Source organism: Corylus avellana, chromosome 2 (assembly GCF_965113065.1).
Source record: "Corylus avellana chromosome 2, dhCorAvel1.hap1.2, whole genome shotgun sequence".
Classification (NCBI taxonomy): Eukaryota; Viridiplantae; Streptophyta; class Magnoliopsida; order Fagales; family Betulaceae; genus Corylus; species Corylus avellana.
The window spans coordinates 35263269-35283478 of NC_142491.1; the positions used below are offsets into that span (position 1 = coordinate 35263269).

At 38.7% G+C, this 20210-nt stretch overlaps 2 protein-coding genes and 1 non-coding gene across 6 annotated transcripts; 1 reads left to right on the forward strand and 2 right to left on the reverse strand.

The window, feature by feature from the left end:
* Window positions 1-301: 301 nt before the first annotated feature.
* LOC132168067 (RING/U-box superfamily protein) lies at window positions 302-8147 on the forward strand. 3 transcript variants are annotated; one of them, XM_059579137.2, is made up of 5 exons: window positions 302-677; window positions 6046-6183; window positions 6368-6425; window positions 6710-6969; window positions 7406-8147. In XM_059579137.2, exons 1-5 carry the CDS (start codon window positions 334-336, stop codon window positions 7473-7475), a joined length of 870 nt encoding a protein of 289 aa, XP_059435120.1. In that variant the 5' UTR covers window positions 302-333; the 3' UTR covers window positions 7476-8147. The 3 variants fall into 3 exon arrangements, with proteins under 3 accessions (XP_059435120.1, XP_059435122.1, XP_059435121.1); XM_059579139.2 differs by having other exon boundaries at window positions 7417-8147; XM_059579138.2 differs by having other exon boundaries at window positions 6716-6969.
* A 472-nt stretch (window positions 8148-8619) lies between these two features.
* On the reverse strand, window positions 8620-17725 carry FASS (tonneau 2 (TON2)). 2 transcript variants are annotated; one of them, XM_059594506.2, is made up of 12 exons: window positions 17345-17725; window positions 16316-16407; window positions 15935-15997; window positions 15728-15826; window positions 15172-15330; window positions 14276-14347; window positions 14000-14132; window positions 11887-11951; window positions 11014-11089; window positions 10329-10430; window positions 9533-9725; window positions 8620-9143 (listed from the first exon to the last, which is right to left on the reverse strand). In XM_059594506.2, exons 1-12 carry the CDS (start codon window positions 17481-17483, stop codon window positions 8906-8908), a joined length of 1431 nt encoding a protein of 476 aa, XP_059450489.1. In that variant the 5' UTR covers window positions 17484-17725; the 3' UTR covers window positions 8620-8905. The 2 variants fall into 2 exon arrangements, with proteins under 2 accessions (XP_059450489.1, XP_059450498.1); XM_059594515.2 differs by lacking the exon at window positions 16316-16407.
* On the reverse strand, window positions 9262-9379 carry LOC132168333 (small nucleolar RNA snoR104). The gene has a single exon (XR_009438847.2). It is a non-coding gene; the product is annotated as a small nucleolar RNA snoR104 (small nucleolar RNA).
* Window positions 17726-20210: the final 2485 nt, after the last annotated feature.

Genomic DNA, 20210 nt, shown 5'->3' on the forward strand with positions numbered 1-20210 from the left:
AATGAAGAATGGTGTGTATCATGACTCCATACAAAATATTCATAAAAGACTTAAAATTACTTTCACATTCATATTACTTCACACAGAAAAAGTTAAAAAAAAAAGAAAAAAAAAAAAGAAGAAGGTTCTAAAAAGCATTAATAAACTAGCCCGAGGTGTTTGTCGTTATACCCTAAAAATAAAAAAAAAAATTAAAAAAAAAATCACTATTTAGATGGGCTGACCCAGCGCGCTACCATAATCCGCCTTTAAGTCTTCGGCCCAAATAGTCTACCTATCTAAACAGAAGCCTCACGGCCGTCCTTCTTCTTCTTCTTCTTCTTCTGTGAAAGCATGGAATCATCATCGCGGCTAATGAACCGCGAGAAGTTCGTGACGAAGGTAATTTGGCCTGCGATTCGAGGGCAATCTTGTCCTATCTGCCTCAAAGATCTCGAGGCTCGTAGAGCGGCGGTCCTCACCGTGTGCGCGCACGCCTATTGCGTCGAATGCATTCGCAAGTGGAGCGACTTGAGACGAAAATGCCCTCTCTGTAACGCCGACTTCGATGCCTGGCTCTGCAAAATCAGCCTCTCTTCTCGAACTTTCTACAAAGAGAAATTGCCTGCTTCGAATAATCGTACACGAAACGTCGACGTTGGGGTCGGTTTCAGCAGCCGACGAATACATAATCGAAGGTGAGCCTTTTCGATGTTTCCGCGGCTGTTTGGCTGCCTAGAAAGTGTAGGAAAAATAAAAAGAGAAGAAAATTTGGAGTATTAAAGAAAAACATGTCTTTTTTTTTTTTTTGAACTTTTTCAATTGTGAATTGGTTTCAGTAGAATTTTAATTTTAATTTTTTTTTTAAGCGTGCTAAAAAAATAACTAATTTTATGTTTGGTAGAAAGTGTGAGGAAAAGAAAAGAAACTGAAAGTTTGTTTGTTATTGTTTCTTTTCGTTTGTTTTGATTTGAATTGAGCTTGCTGATGCAGATTTTTTTTATTTTGCACGGCTGAGCTGGGCTTGGGGTACCTGCACGGAGGGAGCCGTGCATTGGCTCCAGCTCGGGGCCGGTGGGGAGTTAAGTCGGTCAAGTATTTTCAGAGAGGCTAAAGTATTCTCAGAGAGGCATAATGGGAAAAGAATAGTGCTACACACATTCCATTCTTTCACTTTCACTCTCTAACACACCCTTAGGTAGCTCCCACTCTCACCATTAGATCAAAATCTAACAATAATTTATTCTAAATCTAGTGGTGACTAAGGGTGTATGAGAGTGGGAGTGGGAGAGTGAGAGTATGTGTAACATTACTCTTTGTTAATTGGGTCCATAGGCTATTTATGCTCATCTTAGTTGCCCGCATTCCCATGATTGACCAGTCTAGTCGGTCGGCCATCTGGAATATAATTACTTACAACTGGGGTTATTAGCGTTGTCTCCAGGTCAGTCATTCATTGGTTGCAAGCCTGGGACTTGGTTTCTTGGGTGCCAAGTTGAGACTTAAGTCTTTGGTTGTGCGGGGATAGGAAGTGTTTGTTGGCCTAGTCAGATAATCTGAGATTAGGGCTTTTTGTGATCTTGGCAAGAAGGGATGTTTGGCATCCTGACCGGCAATGTCGGTGGAGGTCCTGGCGGGCAGGGACATCTAGCATTCCGACCGGCAATGTCGTGCTGAACACTCTCCTGGTTAGTCGGGCACTCTCTCCGTCTTTTTTTTTGACAAGTAATAATGATATAAATCAAAAGCGCAGAAGAGCACTACCCACATACACGGGAAGTATAAAAAGAGAGCGCCTAAGAGGGAGAGAAATGAAGTAGGAAATCAGAGAAACTAATCCCTATAGGAGCTAGCCAAGCGGCCGTCCAGGAGTACAGAGTAAAGAAGAAAAAATGAGTCAATTCCTCTATAGTCCTACTGGAGTTCTCAAAGTATCTAGCATTCCTTTCATTCCAAATACACCACATAAGACACAAAGGGATCATCTCCCACACTACCGTGCTTCGAGAATGACCTCCCGACCACCAGCAATCGAACAAGTCCCTCACCCTGCAAGGCATGACCCAATACAACCCAAACCGATCAAAAATAGTATGCCAAAGAACACTAGCGATCTCACAGTGGAGAAGAAGATGATCGACTGATTCTCCATTCTTCTTACATATACAACACCACTTCACTACCACTAGGTTCCTCTTTCGCAGGGTGTCGTGAGTCAAAATTTTGCCTAAGGCCGCGGTCCACCCGAAAAAAGCCACTCGCAAAGGCACCTTAGTACGCCAAATGCTCTTCCAAGGAAACACCTCATGGTCAAAATTGGACAAGGCCTTGAAGAGCGACTTAACCTCGAACTTGCCTTAGACGATGACCAGCGAATACGATCCACAGAACCTGTGGATATCTTGCAAGAGTACAACCAATCAAAGAAAGGAGAAATCAAATCCATCTCCCAATCTTGTACGGGCCACACAAATGATACCGTCTCTCCGTCTTTTCTAGATTGGCGATGTATGTTGCTCCGGTTTTTTTTTTTTATTTTTTCTTAGTTGTCTTTTCTACAATAGGGGGTGTGTTAGGACACTTATCAGATACTGCAGCTTCTTTCAATTGTATATGCTTTGGTCACGTTTGTTTCTTAACGCTTGTCGTTCGCACGATGCTTGTAGGGTTACTTAGGTATTAGCGCCCCCTGCTCGACAACTCCTGAGCTAAAGCGGGGTGTTCTTGTTGCTCTAGGATTGTTTTCTGTATGTCCCCCTTGCTCGGGGTGTTAGAGTAAGACTTGTTTCAAAATGTCACCATGGAAGGGCTTTTTCAAAGGTGCCCCTTGCCTGGAGTCATCAAGCAAGAGTTTTTTCAAAGGTTCCCCCATCCTGGAGTCGTCGGGAAAGATTTTTTTCAAAGGTGCTCCTTGCTCAGAGTCATTAGGCAAAGGTTTTGGTGGAAACTACCCCCTTCCTAGAGTCGCTAGGCTGTTAGTGGGGTGGGGTTGAAGTGGGTGGGGGGTTTTTGACTTGGAGTTGCTGTGAAGATTCTCCCATAAGTGGGAGATGGTACCAAATCTGCCATGTTGCTTGGCTTCTTCAGGAAGGGGACGTTAGTTGAAACTATATTTACTTTGCAGAGGTTTTGTTCATTACGCTTCTTAGGCGGAGAGGAGGGTGTTTGGGCAGGGTTGGCAATCCGGGTTGGTGTGTTGTGTTCGGGTCGACCCGTTTGGCCCCTAACCCTTTAACCCTTATACGATCTGTTTAGTTAAATGAATCAGACCCTTCAAACCTGACATGACCCATTTGATTAGTTTGATAAATGTGTCGTGTTGACCCGTTGGATCAGACCCTTCTGCTGGAAATATGTTTGGAATGTTTGAAGGTCGCCCCATTTTCAGTGATGGGTTCAGATGCATCCATAATGATGCCCTCATCACAAAAAGTCTGTCCAAGTTCCCTGTTGCGCACTGACGCTTCACTTGGAAATTTGAGAGCTCAATTGATCGACCTGTGAGACTTGCTGAGATTTATGTTGCTGCTGACCATGCTTTGCAGTATACAATTGCTAATCCTGATCCATGGAAATCTTTATCACCTCTAGAGGAGTTTGAGCGAAAATGTCTTGAGCTAACTAGAGGTGCTGCTGACTATTACCATTGCTCTTGGTGGAAAAGACACGGTGTTGTCCTTGATGGTGAAATATCAGCTTTCTGCTTCAGACACAGAATACTGATCTCGCTGCAAAGTCATATGAGAAGGTTTGTGCGTTATGTGCTGGTGAAGGATGGCAGAATTTGTTGGCTGAAGTCCTTCTAAATTTAGCTGAGTGCCTGAAGATACTGAATGATCAAGCTGGCTACTTATCCCTTGTGCGAGACTGCCTTCACTAGATGAAGGCTTATTTTTTTACCAAGAAACGCCAAGAATTTCAGTCTGAAATTGTTCATCTTGCACACAGTGAAATGAAGCACCCTGTACCCGTAGATGATCTTCTTTAATTACATTTTCTGTCAATTCTGGCCCCCCATTGGAGCTATGTGATGGGGATCCTAGTGCTTGTGACAATTTGGAGTGGCTTTCCTTGGATTTACATTCCAGTAGGCTTTCCTTGGATTTCTTGTGTTGGAGCTTCTCTGTTTGCAGGGGAGCTTATCTGCCTGCAGGGGAGTTGCTCAGGCTGCAGTGGAGCTGCTCGAGATTTCCAGGGAGCTGGTCGACTGACAGGGGGACTCCTTGACTAACAGGGGAATTCCCCAGCTGACAGGGGAACTCCCCAGCTGACTGGGGTTTTCACGGGCTGTCTTGGAAGGGCTTCTCAGGCTGCAGGGAAGCTTCTCTACCTGTTGGAGAATTTCTTGGCCCCTTTTACTCTGCTAAGTCTTCTTCCCGAACCAGCGAATCTCCCACATGCCTTCAAAACATTGATTGTCCTAACCTCACCAAATCCAACTTGCAAGATAACTCCACAACCTCAAATCCCACATAAAAATCCCCTTTTCTGCCATTCCATCATACACCCATGAGTAACATCAACCCCAACTCCACTGCAATTTGCACGTATATGATCTACGGTATTCTCAACAAAACCGCACATTCTATTCTCAAGAAACAATCTTTTCAGAGGATATGAGGTACTTGGTTAACTGTGTAGGGGGAGGACCTGATAAGGGCATCGGCAACCAATGACGGCGAACAAAGGATTGTCTTGCATGATCTTGACACATGCTAGGTGGTTGGAAACTTGGGGAGATTGGTTGGGCTTTTGCTCTCTCTGAGATGGGGAGGCTGTCGGCCAAATATTTTCCTTGGTCGTGGGCTGAGCCGTTCCACCCTGGACGGTGTGTCAGTGGGCACAACTTCTGCTTCGGTTCCAGGAAGCTGGAAGTTTGTTTGAGGAGGCCAAACTATCCACCACTCGTGCAATAGAGGAAGAATTCAAAGAGCATGGTTTTTTAAAAAAGCCGCTGTGTTACTAGAATAGAAGACAACGAAAAAGAAAAGGAGAAGCCAACATTGTTAGGACAAGAGAGAGAACTATTTTTTAAAAGGTGAGCCAAAAGTGACGACAGGCCCAAAGGCTTTCGGTTTGCGTTTTTTGAACTTCTCAATAGCTCCATGTAATTGACATGTGTAGAGGTGGCTCTTTTTTCTTTGGACATAAAGCATAGCTGGCTGTCAAAGATTTTGTCTCAGTATGCATTTTCAACTTTCCAATTTGACAGACATAGGGACATTGATAGGTAAAAGGTCGCTTGTAGCTTTGTTAATGGAGAAACGCGGGTTGGCTTTATGGGTTTTTGAGTAATCGCAAAAGGAGAAAGAGGTTAACTGAGTGCATATTTGGCATGATCGAATGCAGATTTGTGATGAATGAACACAAATTTGCTATGAGTGAGCATAGATTTGATATGGGTGAGTACATATCTGGAGAAAGAGGAGAAAAGTTGAACATAACTTGCAAATTTAATGTAGGTGAACACATATTTGGGGAAGGAGAAAGAGAAGTTGCACTTAAAGCTTGAAGAAGGAAGAGTCATCAACCCTAGTCTTAGTTGCGCATTCAAAAAAATAAGGAACATCGTCCCCACGTACAACACGAACTGCTGATGCAAATTTTTGCACGGCTGAGCTTGGGGTACATGCAAAACAAGATAGAGAACCACCAGAGTGGCGCCAACTCGGGGCCGGCAAGGGAGCCTCTAATGGTCAAGTCATTAGACTATTCTCAGAGAGGCATAATGGACAAAAAGTGTTATGAGAGAGACTTAAAAGATAGAACATATTAGGTTAGGTTGGAATGTCATATCTCTTTTCGTGTGTCTCACATTTCTTATGTTAGACTCATTATTAGGTGGTCCCCAGTGGAAATTGTTGGATTGTTGGCTATGTAGTGCACTCTTAGACTTTCCTGGGCCTTTTTATGGGGTGGCGTTTTTTATGGGGTGGGCATTTTATTAATTGGCCCATAGGCTCCTTATTCCCATTTCAGAGCTCATCATTCTCATTGTTTGTATAGTTTTCTGTTGGGATTGAGATTTTGAAACTCAAATATTACATTTTTTCCAAATTTATATAGGATTGTCCAAAGAACACAGGATGAATCAAATAGCATTGGCCGGCGAACAAGGCCATTGCCATGGCGGCGATCGTTTGGACGGCCGGAATCTATGCCTCCTGATGTTATTGCTGAAAGAAAACTTCAATGGCGTGCAAGGTACCTTACAAAATCATATATATATATATAGATATTCACCTAAATATGTGTGTGTGTGTGTGTGTATGGAGAGAGCACTGGGCCTGAACTTTTCTCCTGTTCTCTTACTTCTTGTCAGTGGCATTGGTATGGTAGCTCTTATTGTTTTTGCTAATTATGGCATTTGGGTTATGATTTTGTGCAGCATATATTGCAGACGCTTGCGAGCTGTTCCTTCATGTCCCCGGAATTGTATTGGGCCGGTATGATCACTTATTTCTCCTCTTTTAAAATCATGGAAGACTACTGTTTTCATATTATTGCAAAATTATTTATCACCAATTGAAGAGTTATAATTCATCTCTTAGAGTTTGATCTTCATGTGATGCCCATTTTGTGCCCAAAGTCAGCTGGAGGATCTAATTGTTCATTAGTTCAAAACTTTTTTACTTCTTTTTTTTTTTTTTTTTTTTACAGAATCCTGTTTAAATTTAGGGAAAAAAAGGATCAAGTTTAGTTGGATCTGATTATTTTTCCATCTCTGAAGTTTCAGAATGTATCTGGAAATATTGGTGTGAAAGAAAGAATAGTGCAAAGAATAGAACCATGGATTCGGAGGGAGGTGCAGGCTATCCTTGGGGACCCAGATCCTTCTATTATTGTTCACGTGGCAACCTCTCTTTTCATAGCAAGCCTTGAAAAGAAAATTAATGTCCCTTCAGAACAAGTCGATGTTGAAGATAACTTCATTGCACCTTTGCATCCTTTCTTGCACGATAGGACCAACATGTTTTGGCATGAATTAAGGTACATTATCTAGATGCTATTATTAGTCTCAAAGCTTCACTAATTTAGATGTCCAGTGTTTGAAATCTGTGAAGAACTTTTGGCTCCAACATATCAATTGGTTGCATTTTTAGTTGGGAAAGAACTTTTCACTGCCTGAATGAGACATTTAGTCGATTCCTTTCACTTTGATGGCATCCTTGCAAATTTGTGAAGCCCATCAGTTAAAAGAGTTGGCCGCCTAAGTACGGAGTCTTATGACAAACAACAACACCATCATTTGTTCTTTGTTTTGTTCCACTAATTGAAGATGATGAAAATTTCTATGTTTTGTTCTTTTGATTATTTTTTATAAAATTCCTTGCCTTTATACGGTATGAAGGTGGGCAGAAGATCATTTTATATTATTTTGCTCCTTCTTGTTACTGTTTTTAAATTATAAACAATTTCCTTTCAGATGTTTTGCAGAGAGCTCATTAAACATGGAGACATATGATACAGTGGTTGACTATGAGCAGTTGGGTTAATAAGTCATAAGTGCAGAGAAGACTTATCAGTTCAACTCAAATCTCTTCCACTTTTTCCTGCATTGCACCTGAAGGTGCCATGGTGGAAAGTTGAGCCATTCCTTTCTTTCTAAACTTGCCTTTTGAGTGGCATGTTGTTATTCTCAACAAGGTTTAGCAGAGGCTACTGAAATGCATGATCGTGTGATGTAGCTTAAGCTTGGTTACTGACCTACTGGAAAGGAGCCAATTCATATTTGGCTATGATGTTCAAGCAGAGCAAAATTTGAAGTTGCAGCATGGGCTAAAAAAATGCCCACATCAAGCTTATGACAAAAATATTGCAGTGAAAAGGGATTATCAGCTCACTGGGTACGGCTGGCAGTCTACATTGGGGCAGCCAGAAGATTACTCATGGTTGGAGCTTTGAGGTGCCTTAAATCTCGTATTTTCACAATTTCTCACTCATTTGTGTTGCGCCATTGCAAATTAGTCCCTTACCAAACTCGTTTCTGTCACATTGCCCCTAACCCTTGCTGAAGAGCATACAGAGTTTTCAAATTTGTTGCCGCGATCCATGGCGGTTGATTCTATTTTACTTATAATGGATGCTGGTTTGTCTCGTGTAAATTGAAGTACTTTGTAATGTTTGTCAATCAGTTAGTATGTATAAATAGCAATTTCTTGCAGATATACACTAGGACAGGTCTATCAATTTTTATCACGACTCGTGAATTCAACATGAAATTAATAAGTTATAGTTAAAGGGTCAACTCATTTAATTAAATAAATCGAATTAAAATTATCTCGTATAGTTTTATAATCATGCTTAAACATGACCGACAACTTTTTACCCAACTCAAACTCAACATAAGCTAAGCACAAAATTAATAGGTTAGAATTGAAAAGTTTGGTCAATTTTTTAAGTTAAAGTTATTGACTTACATAGTTTTATACTCATACTTTAACATGACCTAAACATTACATGCAAATTGCCATCATCCCTACGCCAAGTGAAATTTAATTTCTTTTGAAAAAACAACAGTTTCAGCTTTTCCTGCCAACCTTTTATTATGTACACCAGAACGAGAATACACCATTGAGCTACGGAAGCGTCAAGCAATTAAACAAGATATACTGCGAGGGGCTGAATTTATAGACAAAGGAAGAGAAGCTTCTGAATGCGATTCAATGCAAAAACCGTGCCACAGGAAGACATAGGGCGGTTTACACAAGTCCTCCACACAAAAACAAAGAGAGGAGAAATTTCCAATCAACAGCTAATACGTTATTCTTTTACAAGTGACAACAACATGCACAGCAAATTCTACGTATAAAAAGAAAACCAGTAAAAACACATCAAAGTTATCACACTATAAAAATATTACACTAAACTTCAAACAACAATTTTGTTAGTTGAGAGGCAGTTTGCCATATAGTAGATCCTTTTGTCATTCTTCTTCTGGCTCTTCCTCCTCTTGGAGAAGATTTTCTCTGTTGTCGTGGGCCCAGAAACCACGCACATCAATGAGCATACTGGCCACAGTCCCACCCTGCTTGCAAGAAAGTAGATCTGCTGATGTAATCCTTAGTGGGTCAGCTGGCTTAACCATATCCCAAATTTCATCTCTTACATCCTCGATACACAATTCATAGTTCCCACCCTCGATCCATTTCTGGTGTACATCCCTGTTTTAATTTAGATTAAGAGGACGAAGAAGATATATTAGAATGGTAATCACATGCTATAAACGAAGCTGACACTACAAAGAACCTCAATGGTTCCTAATATATCTGGAATCTAGATACATGTCTCTGGTAATCTGAGACTTGCAGAACTGCTCTAGTACCACAAGCAGGAAACTACAGAGGTTTTATGTTGGAAGGTTGTATCAGGAAACATCTCAAGCTTTTGGATGCTCCCCTTCTTTTTCTTCCATACTTAGCGGTTGCTAAGAAGATGGGAGGAAAGAGGATATAGATGAGTTGTTTTCAGCAACCAAGAAAAGGAAACAAGAAAAATCATGGAATAAGATTCTAAACCGTTACGAAAGTTCAATGCAGAAGAAGACGTTTACCTAAAAAGAGAATGAATATCAGCTGTTGTAAGGTAACCCCTCCCTTGAAGATCAAGACATCGAAACAAATAAGTTAACCCTTCTGGAGTGTCTTTGTTTTCTAGGGCCAGTACAAAGTCCAGAAAGCTTTCAAAATCCATCTCCCTTGCACTTCCTCCACCACTTTTGCCACGGCGAACATGCTCATCAAATACTACTCAAAAGAAAAAAGATCAAGAAAAACATGAAAGTTAGAAATATTTTAGTCAATGGTGGTGATATGCCCACCACTACTTCACAATAAACTTGTTTGAAAACCAAAGAAAAATTCAATAACATCATTTTCATGGTACTTCTAGATGGTATTTTAATCATATGGTTGGTTATCTTTTGGCAAAATAACCAGAGACAAAAAGTGTTTTTGGGCTTTAAGATTCTTAGACATTCTGACGTCTCAACTCAACCATAAATGTAAGTTGCATTCTTGAGATATATCCTAGTTGCATCCAAAAGAAAACAAAAGGCAGAGCTTGGAAGCTATTCTTACTGACTCATTCCAAGATAAGTGGCAAAATACAAGAGCTACCCTTTGAGCTCACGACACATATTTTAACAGAAGGCCATCATGCAATGGTCAAACTACAAAGCAGCAACAAACAGAGGGCAATAGTCTGCAAATAGTGCTATCCATAAGATAGTATATTAGGATCTATCCCTTTCTGGTAAAACAAATAAATAAGGAAACATACGAAAAGTGAAATCCAAATTTACATAGAAAAGGAAGGAAAATAATGTAAAAACTGGTGTTGATATCTACCCCTTTCAATGAAAATTTCAGTCAGAGTCCCATCTGCATATTCTCGAAGCTCCTGCTTGCTCAATGTTCCATTCATATCTTTATCCAGGGCAAGAAACATGTCTGCACAAAGAATTAAGGTGCAGTTAGCCACATGAATCCAATGACAGCAGTCTTAAGCACTTCAAACACATCATAACATTTATTGCGAGATTAACAGCAAGAGATACATACAAGACAAATGAAACCCACTGTATGAGACAAGCATTTGTTTTTGCTGAGAGCTAATATAATTCATAGAACATGCCACCATAATGAAACTCAACAAGATAACATTTCACCAACCCCTCCCTCCCCCACCCCCCACCCCCCAACACACACACACACATCTTTTGCCTCTTTTACTCAATTCTTCTCTCTTTATGAAGCTTACAAAACATGGTTTAAGTAAGAAAATCACAAAAAGACTCGCTCACTTTGTTATTCTTACCTGTATTCTTAAGCAAATTCATGAAACAAATGCAAATCAATATCAAAGTAAAACTTTATCAAGGGAAAAAAAATTGTCCAATCTGCACTTCGACAGCCTACTGAACCAGCACATCTCATCATATACTATTAAGATCTTTTAGACAACAACAAAATAGGGAGGAAATTGGAACCAGGAGAAAACAAATACCAGAACTTCAGCATGCAAAGTACCCACCACATATGCGTTGAGCAGATGTCAAGGAGAACCAGTTTTCAGCTTGTTCAGTGTCAGTAACTTCTTCCTCGCTCTCCTAACATCGGTAAAATGTTAGAATATATAATTAGTTTTGACTTCAAGTCACTGTCCATAGAAACTAGAGATGTGGTTCAATATATCACACTTCTAAATCAGATACAGTAGAAAACCAGCTCATTTATATACTTCATCTTCTTATGAATCAAAAGAAATTATTATAGGTAAAAATTATGTCCTATTCATCAACATATATGAATAACAAAAGAATCGGTGGTTTCATCCCCCACAACATTTACTGCTTCCATTCATCAGTCAAAATTATAATTGAAAATTTCAAACAAAAATTGCTTCCAAATTTTTTTATAAATTAAGAGAAACAAGCCACAAGCCATCAATAAGACGCAGCCAGTTTGCCTTATATATCATATAGGCCCAGCCATAAAGAAAATTACAATACAGTTTCCACATAACTCAATTCCAAACAAAAATAGCTATTATATGAAGTGCATAGTTTTTTATAAATTAAGAGAAACAAGCCACAAGCCATCAATAAGATGCAGCCAGTTTGCCTTTTATATCATATAGGCCCAGCCATAAAGAAAATTACAATACAGTTTCCACAGAACTCAATTCCAAACAAAAATAGCTATTATATGAAGTGCATCAACACCTCTTCAAGCTGGACCAAAAAAAAAAGCCAATATTTTACAACATAGCCAATAATATAATGGAAAATAAGTAAAGAATACTAGTATAACAAAGTAAACATAAAAACCATGCATAATGCCTACCTAATGGAGATGGTTCGGTTATGAAATAAGAAGCAAGAAGCTTAGGATATATGCAATCTACCTGGTGCAGTTCCATCAGTTCCTGGAGACAGTTACTTAGCAGCACCTTTTTTATGCAGGCTTTACCTGTCATAAAAAATTACAGTATTATTATTAATTTTTTTTGTAAACAGATTTCATTAAAACAAAAGGGTGTACCCAAGTATGTAGGGGATGTAAACAATAGAAACACGTAACTATAAAAAAATTTAAAAAATTAAAAAAAAAATGATCAAAAAAGTCATGGAAACTAAAAATATGGAAACAATCATAGGCACCATCCAACGGAAAAGAGAGTTAAAGAAGGCCTTTAACTCTGCCACCATTCTTTCTCTATCTTCAAAGCTTCGGTAATTTCTCTCTCCAAATACACCACATCAAACATAGTGGAATCATCTTCTAGACAGCTTCACTCAAAGAGCTACCAAACTTCCCTCTCCAACAAGTGAAGAGATCTTTCACTCGACGAGGCATGACCCACACTAAGCCGGACAAATCAAAGATCGAGTTCCATAAAGCACTAGCTAACTTGCAATGGAGTAACAGATAGTTGACAGTTTCTCCACTCTTCTTACACAAACACCAATCAACCATGATGATATGCCGCTTCCTTAAGTTATCCATAATAAGGATCTTACCTAAATCGGCCATCCAAGCGAAGAAGCCACATTCAAACGGGCCTTACTCCGCCAAATACACCTCCAAAGAAAAGGGTGCTATCATGGGGGATTAAGACATCATAGAATGAGCTAACCTCAAACCTCCCTCTCTTGAAGGGGATCCAAAAAAAGCTTGTCTACACCATCTTGTCTAAAACTGATGGAGTACAGCTGATCAACAAATGATGTAAAGAATTCAAACTCCCAATCATGCGCTGCTCTAACAAAAATAACGTTCCACTACAGAGAGCTGTCAGAGAACTGAAGATGATCTGCCACTGAAGCATCCCTAAGGCAGGCAATGCTAAACAGCTATGGATACGTTCCCTTAAGGGGCAACACCCCACACCAAAAGGCATGCCAAAAACTAACCTTGGAGCAGTCCCCTACGTCAAATCTCGTAAAACTAGAAAACTCTTTCCAACCCCTTCTAATGAATTTCCATAGCCCCACCAGTTGACTCCATTAGAGCAGCACCTGCCCCGCTGCCACCCATACTTAAAGTCCACTACCAATTTCCACATGGCCTCTTTCTCATTAGCGTAACATCAGAACTCCTTCGTCCCCTCCTCTAGAATCAAATCCTTTATAGTGGCCAACAACCATGAGACTCTAGCTGTACCCAAGCAAATGGATCGAACACAACCCCTAATCCTTTTGAAAATCTGTATCGCTGAGGACCTACCCTCCACCACCAACTCAAACAACTTAGATTCAATGAGACATCACCTCAAGATTCCCATATAACAGAAAAGAAAAACCGGCACAAGCTAAAACATGCCGACGAGAGAGAGAGAGGAGAGAGATGCTTGATAGTATTATTGATAAGTAAAGTCCAAAAATATATGAACATTGTACTTAAATCTATGAGTAAATAATTATCCTAGAAATTAAAAATTGTCAAACAATATATATCATCAATGAGAATCCAAGCAATCAATAGAAATCCAGTACATGTATATCATTCACATCTTCTCCATCTCTGCTCTCCACCATTAAAAAACGTCATTTCTGCATCCTCACTGCTCAACTTACGCTGTAGAGAGATTTTAACTTTCCCCATATCCTTTCAGCACATGACTCCCACAACATTCATGTTATCCCACAACATTCATGTTATTTTAACATAGCTATCAACAAAGTCAGACATGATACATGTCACTGATAGGATTTAATATCAAAATACTCATGTTCATCCTTTTACTGAAAATTTTCACTTCTGATACCAAATTATAAAATTAGAGATGTCGTAACCCAATCAAACTAATGCACGTAGTTTTTAGTGCAAGGAACTTCTAAAGTAAATGAAGATGAATAGGTTCGCCACAATGTACCCCGGGAAAATATTAACCGCAACTAACAATTAAACACCAGTATTAGATGTCAGCCAACATGAAAAATTCAATGGATGGTACTTGATTAATGACTGTATCAAATCAACTCTATGTTGTAACTAAAGGATAGGCCATAGCGGACCTCGTCTATGAGGATCACAAAAGAAGAAAAATTTCTGTGCAGCTATGCGGCAATACATTTGAACAAAGGCTGATGGCATATCCCGTAATTGTGCCAAATTAGGAATAAGGCCTCGTATATAGGCTTCCATTTCCTGAAACAAGAACCGAATAACTATGGATTTATACATAGAGAATGATGAAAAATAAGATGACATTGAATTATAATGATCCTACTAGAGAAGAAAGACCCAATATCTCATTTTAAATGTTGCCAACAAATGTTGAGAATTCTTACGTGAGATTGTAGAAAGCCATCAGAATCCTCATCAAGCTCACTCATATCAATTCTGGCCTGTGTAAGCGATACCTGAAGAAAGAATGGTGACGTTAGTGTAGAGAGACACAGAGAGAGAGGGTCTTTGTAAAAAACTATACAGCCTAATCCCCACAAAAATCTAATGTGAGTTTCAACTTAGAAATAGCAATGGCTAAGAAGTCACTAAGTCTTATGCGTGTTCAACAGTTCCGGTAAGAACATGTGGAATGGAACATAAATAATCTCTACTTCAAAATGTTATTAGCACATAGATGGTATGCTCCATCACTACCACTTTTCAAATATTTGGAGAAAACAAGAGTACACAATCAGAATCCTCACAAAGAAAAATAAATGCAAATGGCATGAAATCATGGCCAAATCAAATGGCTTCACTACCTAAGCAAAATTGTAACAGATTTATTAGCCCTTCAGACTTCACACCCTCACGATTCTCCAATATATTCCTGTTACAAGAAGATTACTACTTTTGAACATTGTAAAGTAAACAATCTAAAGGATGTTTTTGTAAATTTAACAAATTTAATTGATAAGCCCTCCGAAACGGATGCTGAAGACAAAAAATCCACATTAAAAATATGAATTTCAAGATGCATAAATCTTAAGAAGATAAACAAAATTACATCTTTAAAACAAAAAATAAATAAATAAATAAATGATAAGTTCTTTCAAACAAATAAAAGGAGTGAATATGGGCAGCATAATGCAACAGAATCATTGATGTCAAGAAAATTATCCACAGCAAAAGGTACAAGCAAACAGCAGAGTGTTGAACAAAAAGGGCTTGCACCTCACAAGATATATTTAATCTTTCAGAAAATTTAAGAGATAAGCATCTAGAGAGCACTACCCACCGTACGCATCACATAAAGATAGAAAGGCAGAATGGCAATTCTTCCTGACTCATCTTTCTCAAACTTCATGAAATTTGAAGGGCTAAAAAAGCGCCGGCATTTAGGGCCTATTTGCTCTGTACATACAGAGGCAATGTGGCAAAAATCTTCATAATTCATCTACAAGAAAACAAATCAAGAGATGTATTAGTATCAGTATGATACTAGAATAAACAGCTAGCAACTAAAGGTAATACACAGCTTGCAACTAGAGTGAAGTGTGAAGTGGGTTATACTTTCTGGTCCACATCTGAACTTACAAAAAAAAAATAAAGGCACATTCTACATAGGCTATGCTTTCCAGCAAAAAATAAAAAATAAACGAAAGAAAGAAAGATAATTGCATAACTAAGTACTGCACAAATAGTGCAGGTATTTATTGGAACTTTGGAACAATCTTGCAAAAAAAGCACAACTGCTGATTTTAAATATTTAGAGAAAAGCTAGAATTTGATGAATGATGTTAAACAACATTTGATATAGCAGGAAGCAGATAAAGATGGTGAGGTATACAGACCTTTTCCGCACCAGTAGCATCATCAATTACACAATTCTCTCTTAGGCAAACCCACATTGCATCTAGATCATCAGCATTAAGCAATAGATCTGATTGCTTCTGCAATAATGAGAGGTGATAATGTCACCAATAACACAAATTACCAGACAATTTGGCAGGAAAAACTAACAAAAATTAGCAGTCCAGGCAGGAAGATGTGGATGATACCTTTAAAAATCGATATTTTGCCAGCCTCTGCACCCTGTGACTAATGGATCCTTCTTCAGGTTTCTGAACCCCGAGAAAAAATATATACAGAAGAAGAAAGAAGTAAAAGAAAATGAGTGCGCCATAAAAGGGAACGAGGAAAAGAAGTTATCCAAAAAACAGCATTAAAAGTTCCAATTGCAGTCAGAAATAGTTTGTCATCAGCTTTTGCATATATGTAAAGCAAGTCAAAACCAGAACAGAAACAAAGAAAGTTGTCTGCCAAAGAACATATACACCAAGAAATAATGCAATAAAGCAACTCCCCTTGTATTTAGTCCACATACTATCTTAATCTACAGTATTTTAAAGTCAAATACAAACTTCAAGTCTAGCACGTGCCTTCTTATAGAAGCTTGGGATTGTGCCAGCTTCAGCACTTTTTTGTTGCTTCTCTTTAAATATATCAAGCAAGATTCTCTTTGTTTCAAGCTCTACAAAGGAAAAGCCAACAAAAAAAAACTAAGTTAAATAGTCAAATCAAAAGGAAATGCACATTTTGATATCAAGAAAAAATACCTAGTCTGCATGTACATGCTATGTATGAATGCGTATGTCAACAACCAACATATCAGTTCATTAAGAGTATTCCATAAATACTAATAAACTGCCATGCACACAATAAGGGAACTAGAAGGCATACATATTAAAAATATGAAAAGGCAAACTTATAAATATCAAGGAAGGAATTTCAGCAAGTAGACTTGAACCCAACAATTACATAGCACAGTGGGTTAGTCCCGTAAAATACTGGGAGGGGCTTTTCACCAAGACAGAGTATATGTTCATGTAAAGTACTGCACATATGTGTGTGTGTGTGTGTGTGTGTGTATAATTTGGTAACTTTCCTCTGTCATTCTCAATCCAAACATTTCATTAACAAGAAAAAGAAAACGTTAAAAAGTTATTGCACCCTTTTGTTTTTACTTATAAAAAAATGCATATAACTAAGCCAAATGATTTTATTGGGATCAATTGAGCGTAGGTTTCCCATTTCCTCAGTTCCCTAATGATAAATAACCCAATACTCAAGATCCTCCCCCATTTTCTCAACAACTAACAGAGACCGCACTCAATTGCTAATCAAGCACATCTTATTTAGTTTAAGACTCCAAAACTGCCTAATTACCTTACCCATTCATGTTCCTCAACATTCAGGTCCCAATAGCAGGAAAATCTAAACCCAAAACAAACGAACTTGGAAAAATACTATCACAAAGCAGAATAAACACTGCCTATAGCAATCACCAGCTCCAAAATCACGCACATGTATATATACCAGGAATTCAACAACAAAAAGACAAATTTCGAACTAAAATTTTGAAAAGAAAAACATAGTGAAAAAATGTGATAAAGAGAGAGAATACGAACCCATGAGGGCTTCGGATCCGAGTCCGGTGCCGGATCCGATGAACCGGCGGAGGTTTCGGGCCCAAGGCATCGACGAAGCCGGCGGGATCTTCCTCTGCGTGGCCTCGTGGCTCTCGCCATCACTGGACCCGCTGTACATGGCCGAGTCACCCCCTCTGGGTCTCCGAGTCGACTCGAACGAGCTCAGCGATCGCTTGGAGACTGAATGCGCGAGCGAGAAAACCCTAGAACCAGGGGCATTACTGAGTCGGAAACCCTAGCTCTCCTAGCGGCCCTCCGATCTGCGAGCTTCAATGCAAAGAGGAAGGAAAGGTACGGCGATGCCTTTGAGTCGAGGTTTGTGTAAATTACACGAATCTCCCCTGTTGTTCTTGAATTTGTGACTACCACAACTATCTCGGTTGGATTTACTTGTATATCCCTTGTGTTTAGGGCCGGCAATTTTGACACGACCCGCGAACCTGACACGAACACGAAAAAACAGGTATTGAGTTTGGGCTAATCGGGTTCGGGTCGTAATCGGGTCTACCAAATTAAGACCCGAAAATTTCGTGTCTGGCGGGTCGACCCGCCGGGTCTGACGGGTCAACCCGTTAGACACGTTACTGTACGGGTCTGGCGGGTCGACCCGCCAGACCCGCACACTGTGCGGGTCTCCGGGTCTGGCGGGTTGGCGGGTCGACCCGCCAGACCCGGATGTTTTTTTTTTTTTTTTTTTTTTCTGCCTTGCCGCCACCCGGATTTTTTTTTTTTTTTTCTCTTTTTTTTCTGCCTTGCGGACTCCTCACGTTTACACAGACTTTAAGACCCTTTTTTTTTTTTTTTTTCTGCCTTGCGGACTCCTCATGTGTAACTTTAAGACTTTTTTTTTTTTTTAAGTACAGACTTTAAGAAATTAAGACTTACTTTACCATTTTTAGCCTTTGGGAACAAGGAAGCCTGCTTCAAGAAATAAGTTAATACATAATTACCAACAAAAGAGAAAGCCAACAAGAAAACTTAGATTTTCATTGTTTAAATTAATTTTTTAACACTTTTGTTACATGGTGAACTAAATAATAAGTGGACTATTTTAATAAATGAACTTACTTGTTTTAACTTTTAACTTTTAAGTTTAGGTGAAATTATGAGTTTAGTAATTTCTTTTGGAATACAATTTGTCAATTACAGTCACTTTCCGATATATATATTTTTTTCTTATCCTTTATTAAAGCCTTTAATCTCTTGGAACTCAATTTTTTGTATTGATTATATTGATGTATTATTGTATTAGTATTATTATTACAATTTTGAATTTTTTTTATTTTTTTTAAAAAATTTATAGTTTAAAGTAATCGGGTCGTGTCGGGTCGTGTCTACCCAATTAGACCCGGTTATTTTAAACGGGTAAAACGGGTCGTGTCGGGTTACCCGGCTATTTTCGTGTCATAATCGTGTCAAACCCGATTACCCGTTTATCTAAACGGGTCGTGTCTGGGTATAGGCTAATCGTGTAACAGGTACCCGCGGGTCGTAATCGGGTCGTGTCAGGTACTCATTTTGCCACCCCTACTTGTGTTGCAGTACTTATGAAGAACTGGGCTTGTTTGAAAAATTTTTGAAAAACTCTCATCAATTCTTAGATATAAATAGGAACTCGTGAATCCGATAGAAAATTATAGGGTTAAGAATTTTTTTTTTTTTTTGACATGTCTACACAAGAGGAGGAGGGAGATTCAAACTAGTGACCTCCGCTTCATTAAACGTGGTCTCAGTCGATTGAGCTATCTCTTGGGAACTAAGGTTAAGATTTTACATAAACATGTTCGGGTCATAGACAAGTTGACCACTTGACCCACAGGTTGACCCGTTTATAAAATTATGTATTTATTTATATAATAAATATATGTTAAAATGTCAAACGTGTCAAGCAGTTCATGTTTCGTTCAAAACGAGACAAACAATTTGTATTTGATTAGGTCAAACGAGTAAAACATGTTGCGTGTTGGTCCAAACGAGTCAAGCAGCTTTTATCGGATCACTTGTGTGTCAATGTGCATGTTCGAGTTTAAGGGTATGACATGTTTAGCTAAACTGATGGTGTTCAGGTTTATTAGGTTTGCGAGTCAAGCGGTCCGACCCAAACTGGCCTGTCAACCCATTTTGACTGCCCTAGATATAACCCTTCTCATTAACATAATTTTGCAATATAAACTATAAAACTTTCTTTAACAAAAAAAATTAAAAATAGTTTAACTGTTTAAATGGTGGTTTTTATTTTTTTTGTTGAAAAAGTATTCTAATATAAAATAAATGTAAAATTGTTTTAAGCATTTTGTAAGTCTTTTGTATTTGTAGTTATTTTTAATGCTTTTGTTTTTTTTGTTAAAAAGTAAAAACTTCCAAAAAAGCATTATCAGACGAAGCTAACATTTTTCACAAAATTTATGAAAAATAGGATTAATACTCCAAAAATAAATACGTTTATTTAATTGGTAATGATAATTTGCAAAACAGAGACCCTTAGTTTAACTCATGAAGAGGCTTCCAATAGTGTTTACAATCCTTTAGATAGACCATCAAAAGTATATTTGATGAAATATATGTTTTAATGTAAAGTTCTGTTTTTCGACCGTTCGAAATTTCCTCCCAAACGATCGAGGTTTCCACATTGAATGTTCAACCTTTCCTTTTAAACGAACGGAGTTTCCTCCAGAATGTTCGATATTTCATATCGAACGATCAATGATAGTATGCACATAAGATTTTAAAAGAGTTTTAACTTCTTATACACTCTTATGTCCTGTTTAAGAACCTAGGATAAATCTTAGGTCCCATTTCATCAGGGGCGGAACTAGGTTTTGTTATGTGGGGGGACGGTACTAAG

What these genes read in the sequence shown, in the direction of transcription:
- FASS (XM_059594506.2), bottom strand. Translation starts at nt 17,483, where the DNA reads ATGTACAGCGGGTCCAGTGATGGCGAGAGCCACGAGGCCACGCAGAGG. An exon ending in ATGGCTTTCTACAATCTCAC is followed by an intron (nt 14,133 to 14,275) that starts GTAAGAATTCTC and finishes TTCTTGTTTCAG; the next exon opens with GAAATGGAAGCCTATATACG. An exon ending in ATCTGCTCAACGCATATGTG is followed by an intron (nt 10,431 to 11,013) that starts GTGGGTACTTTG and finishes TTCTTTGTGCAG; the next exon opens with ACATGTTTCTTGCCCTGGAT.
- LOC132168067 (XM_059579137.2), top strand. Translation starts at nt 334, where the DNA reads ATGGAATCATCATCGCGGCTAATGAACCGCGAGAAGTTCGTGACGAAG. An exon ending in AAACTTCAATGGCGTGCAAG is followed by an intron (nt 6,184 to 6,367) that starts GTACCTTACAAA and finishes GATTTTGTGCAG; the next exon opens with CATATATTGCAGACGCTTGC. An exon ending in CCCGGAATTGTATTGGGCCG is followed by an intron (nt 6,426 to 6,709) that starts GTATGATCACTT and finishes CCATCTCTGAAG; the next exon opens with TTTCAGAATGTATCTGGAAA.